The sequence below is a fragment of the Gastrolobium bilobum genome, unplaced genomic scaffold (assembly GCF_033153095.1).
Source record: "Gastrolobium bilobum isolate Gb01-03AN ecotype WA unplaced genomic scaffold, APGP_CSIRO_Gbil_v1 utg21558, whole genome shotgun sequence".
In the NCBI taxonomy this organism is placed as follows: domain Eukaryota; kingdom Viridiplantae; phylum Streptophyta; class Magnoliopsida; order Fabales; family Fabaceae; genus Gastrolobium; species Gastrolobium bilobum.
The window spans coordinates 9,628-17,718 of record NW_026895134.1 but is presented as its reverse complement, the minus strand read 5'-3'; the positions used below and the strand labels follow the sequence as shown (position 1 = coordinate 17,718).

Sequence of the window (8,091 nt, the reverse complement as noted above, 5' to 3'; positions counted from 1 at the left end):
TTAATGCACTAGCTATGTGGCTTCCATCAGCTTAAACAAAGGGTTACAAAATGAGAAATAACAGCAAAATATTCTAGTTTCGAATTTTCTTCACAACAAATTTGCACCAACATCAAGAAACAATCAGAACCACTTGCTACCAAGTGGGTAATATATTTGAACCAAACAGAGCCAACACAGCCTAACAATATAAAAATGGCAGGGATGTGAGAAGATTAGGGACTTAGGTTTAGAGAAGGAAGAAAGATGATGATAGCATGTGTGGATTTTGTCCATTTTTATATATTATATTTTGTATTTTTGTAAAAAAAAAACTCAACCCGCGAGCTGGCCCGTTTGACCTGCGGGTTGGCTTCTTTTTTCCCGAGCTGGCTCGGGTCAGGTTGGCAGCTCATTTTTGTCAACCCAACTCGACTCATTTTTGGCGGGTTACGAGCTAACCCGACGGATTGGCTCGCTTTTGCCAACCCTAGTGGTGGTGGTGATGGCGGTATGGTGGCGATGGTGGTGGCACGGTGATGGTAGTGGTGATGACATGGTGGTGGTGGTGACGACAGTGGTTACGGTGGTGGAAGTGACAACAGTGGTTGCGACGATGGTGGTGGTGGTGATGATGGTAGCGATGGGGGTAGTGGTGGCGATGGTAGCGATGGTGGTAGTGGTGGCAATGGTGGTGGCGACAATAGTGGTGGTGGCATGGTGGCGATGGTAATGGCAGGGGCTGCGGCGGTGGTGGTGATGGTGGCGGTGATGGTGATGGTGGTGGCGACAGTGGTGTTGGCGACGGTCGTGTCGGGATGATGGTGGTGGCGGTGATGATGGTAGAGGTGAAGAGTGATTGAGAGAGACAAGTGTTTCTCATTTTGTGCCCGGGAAAAAAAAGGCATAAATTTTTTGATTTTTTTTTCTGTTCCCCTCCACAAAAAATAAACAGGTTCATCCCGAGAAAAAAAAACTGATTTTACCAAACGAGTTTTCTATCCATTTATGTTCCCAGGAACAAAAATTTAGAAAAAGTTGATTCCGAAAAAGTTGTCATGCACACCCCAAGTAGAATGAGTGTTCTCATGTTTCCTTGCTAAGTTGATATTTGGTAAAAGATTTCTCCAGCTAATGAAGATAAATTATCTCCATTGAGCCTAAAACGACATCGTTGTGGGACAAAAAGCAATGTATTTTTGTAATTCTAATATATCGCAGAATTATATTAATCTTTATCATAATAATTTTTTAATCTTATAACTCCCAAAACGACATTATTTTGAGAAATACTTTTTCCTATTATTATCGCATACAAAACAGTGTGATTAAACTTGAACCTCCCCGGCCAGGTCAAAACGAGTTCCGATGACAGTACATGTTAAAATCAAATATCTAACAAGAAAAGAAAATATATTAAATCAATCATGATACTAACAAAATAATAAAATTTTAAATTGATTATATAGAATCAATCCTTGAACTCCAAACTAGTTGCAAATATAGTTTAATTTTAGAGTAAACACTTTTTTTGGTCCCTAACAAAAAACACGGTCTCCACTTTAGTCCTTTACAAAAATAAATTAGTCAGTTAGTCCCTAACAAATTCAAAGTGGACCCATTTTAGTCCTTTTGAGGGACTAATATGAGTCTTTTTTGAATTTGTGAGGGATCACGATTTCAACTAAATGGGTCTACTTTAAATTTGTTAGGGACTAACTGACTAATTTATTTTTGTGAGGGACTAAATTGGGGACCGTATTTTTTTGTTAAGAACCAAAAATGATATTTACTCTTAATTATACCTCTCAACAATATGCTACTTTTATTTGTATATCATCTTAGAAGAATAATATGATTAGTTGAGTAAATAGTTTATAACTTACTAAAAAAATAGCTTATAAAGAAGAATATATATATATATATATATATATATATCTGAGTCAATCGGTCCAACCCACCAATCCCAATCCTACCGGTGACCCAATATCCTGATCAAGTCGATGCTTGGTTGGGTTTAATAACATTGATACAAACTATGAAACCGATTGATTTTGAATCCACACCACGCATAGTATCGAGTCAAGCTTGTAAAACTTAAGGGTTGAGTCCTATTTGTTTTCTTGTTTTACCAACAAATAAATCTCCAGATTTGATGATGCCAGGAATTCTTCCAATAGTTGTCAAGAATGGGAAATGTGCCACCGCATCTTTCCTCCCAAGTGAAACTATTGCCAATACTGAATGTGGCTTGTAAGTTTCCATTCCACATTCTTTTCTTCCCTCTATGATCACCCTCAAGTTCTTTGCAACCACTTCAGCCTGCTTCTGTGCCAAAAACCCTTGCTTGATCTCCTGTTGTGTATATTTCCATTAAAAAACCTCCTATCAGGCATCTTATAAAGAAATTAATATGCCATAGATTTATAGTGTAGAACCAATTTATATGGGACAAAATCAAAGAGGCTGGTATATAAACAGCCTAAATAACACAATCACATAAATCTGAAGGAAATTATGCATGTATTCCACTTTTAAAATTTGATATCACACATTAACTCGAGTCTCTAAATTCAAGGAATTTGAACACTTTTCTTCCACAACAAAGTCACTGAATAGGTCCAAAGAACAATAATGAAAGATATAGATAGGTCGTAAAGCCTCCAGTACAAAGCCAAGTTAGTTTTTTCCTTTTTAGCAGCAATTAGTACAAGCAATAATCTCATTCATTTTACATCAATATTTTCACTACTAGTAAGTAGAAACTCAACCCTGCCCAAAATTCAGGCAATAAAGCATGACCTATCAGCCTAGTTCAAGTGAAACGAACAGAATATCAAGGGAACAGCACAAGACTGAGTAACTAGATGAGTTTGTTATAAAAGAGTGTGAATACCTATAAAATTATACTATCATGAAAAGCTGAATAAGTTACTAACAGTAAGCACTTACTGGAATGTCTGTAATATCTCCAACGGCAAAAATGTTGCCCCGACCCTTGACTCTCAATTTTTCGTCCACCACAATCCTTCCATGAAAATCCAAGTCATTCTTCAACACAGTATCTTTTAGCCAAGCTGAAGCAAGCGGTTTCCCTGTGCATAAGAAATGACAGTCTGCCTCGATGGTCTCTCCAAGTGAAGTTTGATATATCTTACATCCGTCTGTGGCAGCGTTCAAATCAACTGATTGCTCTAGTTTCACCTCAACATTCTTTGATCTCAACCATTTTAGAGACTTCTCAGAAGCTTTTTCCCCTATGAATTCGAGCAGCCTTGATCCTTTGTGCACTATAGTAACCTTCTTATCTGGGTAATCAACAGCTATCTCTCCAGCAAGTTCCACACCAGTAGGACCTCCTCCAACAATCAGAATGGAGTGAGCAGATTTTATCTTTTGATTTTCTGCCAGGGAAAATGAACTTCATAACTCAAGTGCTGACTATGACAATTCATTACAAGGCTGAACCTACTCCATAAAAGCACTCACAAAAACATTATGCTAAAGACTAAAATGAGCAATGTCAATGCATGATATGATTGAAACGAAAACAATAACACAAAATAATCCCATATTGCTCTAAACAAGACCAATGATATAAATAGCAATGTACTTGGAATTCAATCAGTTATTTTTGTGTTCTAATATTTCTTCCATGGCCCTACAAGAGCTCCATGCTCCTTTGATTTTTCATTGAATACTCAAACCATACAACGCTTTGTTTCATGTAATGTGAGAAAGGCCTTGCAGCCAATTGCAATAATTAGGCCTACATGAATCCAATAGCAATAACCTACTCTCCTCAAAGATTAGCTTTAAAAATTATAATATCAGAAACATTGAAATGCAATCTTTACTATAGATGTAGATTAACTACATATTCTGCATCAGTTTAAATTCATAAATCTTTTTGTTCCCCTTCTTGGTGAAGATATGCGTTCAAATTCACCTTCTCTGTACTGATTAAGTCTTTCACTCCTACTTTTGGGGACATTATTTGCATGGCCAGTGGCAATAACAAGATAGTCATAGACAATCCGACGGCCATCTGCGGTCAACACTTCGGTTTCGGTCAAATTGACAACACTGGATACAACAATGTCACCATTGGTGAGGTAATCTCTATGGTTGATCACCGACCTCTCTGCAAAGGATGGCTCAACCATTGCCCTCAAGCTTGCCCAAGGAATCTCAAAATATTCTTTCCTGGATTTCAATTGCACTCAATCAGAAGAAAGACATACACACAATGACAAGTTGACAACAACAACCATGTGCATGGAAAGCTAAATACTTCAATCATCAATGCAATGTTTTCTAAATCACCACCTCAATCATCAACAGAATATTAAACCACAAACACTTCCAAAAACACACTTCTCAACCTCAAAATTGAAACCTGAAAATCTGGGAAGTTCCGAAAAGCGATAAAAATTCCAAATTTACACGAGGGTAGAAAATCAAATACAGCATAATCTTCAACCCAATAGCCCTACCGATTAAAAACAAAAAAGGGGTGCTGCAATGAGCAAAATTCGAATTAAAAATCTCATCTTTAGCATAATTAAACAAGGGGGAATCTTTTTTATTTGATAAAAAAAAAAAAAAAATTGAAGATAGGAAAAGAAAGAGAAGCTTTTACGGATCAATGAGAGTGACATGGGCATGGAATTGAAGAGATTTAGCAACGAGAGAACCAGCAACACCGCCTCCTAGGATCACCACTCTGTTTCCATCTTGCTTTTCCATTTCGATTCTTTGCTTTCCTTTGTTCCCAGTTCACATTTTCTACTGCAACTGCTATATACTATTATTTATTTAATGGAAATAAAAAATATTAAAATAATATATAAAATAGTTTTGCATAGTTGGAATGGCCGACACATTTTCAGTTTATTTTGAATGAATAAATATAGTAAAATAGTCCTGTTATTCCAAACAAAACAAAAAATGACTATTTACTTAAGAAATTTTAACAAAGACAACTTGTAAATAATATTTTAATTAATGTGTTTTGAAAAAATAGTCATAAATTGGTGATTTAGATTTATGGTTATTTGCTAAAAGATAAGTAATTGTTCCAGATTCACACCTCAGGCCCACCAGTTGGGTCTAATCTTTAAAGCCCACATCTAGAACATTTTAGAGGGTACCCATGGCAAGTCATAGAGACTCACCACTGGAGTATTCTCCTTCCTGCACAGCTGCCCTTGTACACTGACAGGAGCAGCATGTCTTGTCTAAGGACAAGACATGGCTTGGAGACAGCAGAGGGAGGACCAGCGATCTCCCCAAAAGAGGACTCTCTTTTCTAAATACCCCCTCACACATGGAGGGGGATCTTCTTCCCCACTCTTGACTATGCTGTCACTCTGCCCATTTGGTAGAGCCACCCTTGCCATACACACCCTCCTTATGCACCATGGGAAGTTTCACTAGTGCTTGATTTCTACCATTGCCACTGTGGACACCCCTATATCAACATATTTCACCCTTCATGGGAGACATCTATGTACCACCATGATGAGTACAGTAATTAAATTAATTTGATAATTAACTCAATACCACCATGTCTGTAAAGTTTGTGAAAAATGTTTATATGCAGGAAATATTTTGTTATGAGTATTTCCTAAATTTGTAATATCATGTTGTTTATATATGATATATTCATTGTTGAATTTATACCATCGTTGAATCTGTTATGTACATATACGGGAACTTGTTATAATATTTGTTTAAGCCATGTGGGCCCAAAAATGAATATGGCATTATTATTTTGGGGCCCAAAACGGTTTTGCTTTATTATTCACATTTGGCAGTAATATGTCAACAAAAATTAAAACGCTGCGTTCTTTTAATGGTGGTATACATATCAAAAATGTGAACGACGTCAGTGTGTGGAAACATTCAGATTTGATGCATTATTCAGATTGTGCTTTTATCTCTCTCTTTGTTCATTCGAGTTCTTCCAAATCAAGAAAGGGCAGGGTTTTGTCGAGTGTGTGTGAGGGTGTAAGAATCTGCACCGTTAGTTAAGGAATTTAATTAATTAATTATGAGAAAATAGGAAATGATTCCATAATTGACCCTAATAATTATTATGAGGCTCTAATAATTATGGTAAGTGATTAAGAATGCTGAAAGCCGCTTTTCGGAAGAAAAGTGCAGATACCGATTCTGCTAGTCGGTATAAATGTGTACCGAAAAAGTATCCCGGAAAATTCAAGTAAGTGCATGATAATTACTAGAATAATATATAGGACTTTCAAAACGAGTTTCAAGTCCAAATAATGAGAACTGGTGCCAGAATCTGATACTGGCTATGAAAAGCGCGTACCGGAAAGGTGCTCAGAAAAATATTATAAATCTTGTAAAATTGAGTAGGTTAAGAATCCTAAGTTTGGGATTAAAATGCTAAGCGTAGCAATTAAAGCTAATACTGCGTGTTTTATGCTTATGTGGCTATATAAGTGATGGGCAGATGATCCTAGGTCAGATTTCACATTTTCCTACGTGACCTTTGGTGCCTCCATTTCTGAGTTTGGCTCTCCTTAGCTTGTCACCTCCATTTTCTTGAAGAAAAAGCCCAAGTAATCACCTTTCTCCACTCTTGATCCTTCTAAACACCTTAGCCTTGTGAGTTTGAGTCTTGTGAAGGTGTGGGAAGGGTGTTTCTTTTCTGAGTTTGCCTCTTTGAGTGTTGTGTAAGGGCTGACTTGCTAGTTGAGGTTGTGGGAGGTTGGTGCTTGCTTTGTGAGGTTCTTGTAGTGACCTTTGAGGAGAAAGAACTCATCTTGTTGGTTCATTTTCGTTTCTTGAAGAAGTCAGAACCTTGGAGTTGTCTTGTGAGCTCCAAGAGCACCCTTTGTTGGCTGGTTGAGCTTTGGGTGAGTTGTCTAACCTTTGATCATGAGTTTAATGGGTTAAAGTTGATGTCTTGGCATGTTTAATGAGTTAAGCAAGTAACCATCAGTTGTATGAACCTTAATGTGCCTAAAAATGCATGCTTTAACGTGTTTAAGTGTTAAAAATGGATCCTTTGGATTGATATCTCGCGAAATGCAAAATCTACATTCTGATGCGAAATATCCGGATATTTGGTTGTAAATATCCGGATATGTGATATCCCGATATTTGGTTGTGAATATCCGGATATCAGATATCCCGATATTCAGTTAGAGATATCCCGAGATTTTGGTGTGGACAGTAACAAACATATTTTAGTAAAAATTTGATATCTTGGGCTACAGAGCTCCAAATTGAGTGCTGTCTGGACCTATATGAAGCTAACATATAGGGCTACATCTCTGTAAATTTTCGTAGCCATTGGATTAGTGGTTTGATCGCAGTGTCTATTCTAAGTTGCGTTTTGGTTGCTGGAAATTCTGTTTGCAGCAGTCACCTTGCGTAAATCATAACCGGAGTTATACAACTCCGATTAAGACATGAAGTATATCGGTGGAAACCTCAAGATGTCTAGTTTATCATGGTAAAATATTAGAATGTGAATATTGATATAATTGTTGGTCCATATCAGATTTTGATCTGCTGTGTGTTGGACTTGAGCCGTGTGGACTCTTGGCATTGGATAGTGAGCTTGCAAGGTAAGCTTTTGTGTCCTCGGTTTAGCCATTGTTGGTTCCACCATTTCCCATAGGGGGATGGTTATATGCATGATGTGTTTTCATGTACTATTTTATTGAAATGCTATGGAGCTGTTAAGTGGAATTGCTGTATGATATTTATGTGGTGTTTGCCTTAAAGGGAAACCATGGGGTGGCCCTTTGGGGGTGGGTACAGCATGGGCTGATACAGTATGGGCTGGTACTGTGTGGGTAATAGACGTATTCCCGCATTTCTCTGATCAGTAGAATAGTTATAACCCACATGACATGATTATCTGCTGCATTGCACTATTTTGGAAATTATTTTGTTAAATTGCTTTTGAACTTATATTGCACATGTAAGTGAGCTTGGGGTGGAAGATCCTTAAGGACCCCTTGCCTTACTGAGATTTCTGTTAGAGATCTCACCCCACGTTTGGGGCGCTTATTTCAGGTTCAGGTAAGGTCGAGACCTCAGGCAGCAGGAGGCCGGAGCTGAGTTAGATAT

At 37.5% G+C, this 8,091-nt stretch overlaps 1 protein-coding gene across 2 annotated transcripts; it reads right to left on the bottom strand.

Moving 5' to 3' along the window:
* Nucleotides 1-1,940: 1,940 nt before the first annotated feature.
* LOC133289084 (uncharacterized) lies at nucleotides 1,941-4,761 on the bottom strand. 2 transcript variants are annotated; one of them, XM_061486982.1, is made up of 4 exons: nucleotides 4,622-4,761; nucleotides 3,929-4,185; nucleotides 2,932-3,383; nucleotides 1,941-2,334 (listed from the first exon to the last, which is right to left on the bottom strand). In XM_061486982.1, the coding sequence occupies exons 1-4, from the start codon at nucleotides 4,726-4,728 to the stop codon at nucleotides 2,077-2,079; spliced, it is 1,074 nt and encodes a 357-aa protein (XP_061342966.1). In that variant the 5' UTR covers nucleotides 4,729-4,761; the 3' UTR covers nucleotides 1,941-2,076. The 2 variants fall into 2 exon arrangements, with proteins under 2 accessions (XP_061342966.1, XP_061343019.1); XM_061487035.1 differs by having other exon boundaries at nucleotides 4,677-4,698.
* Between the last annotated feature and the right edge of the window lie 3,330 nt (nucleotides 4,762-8,091).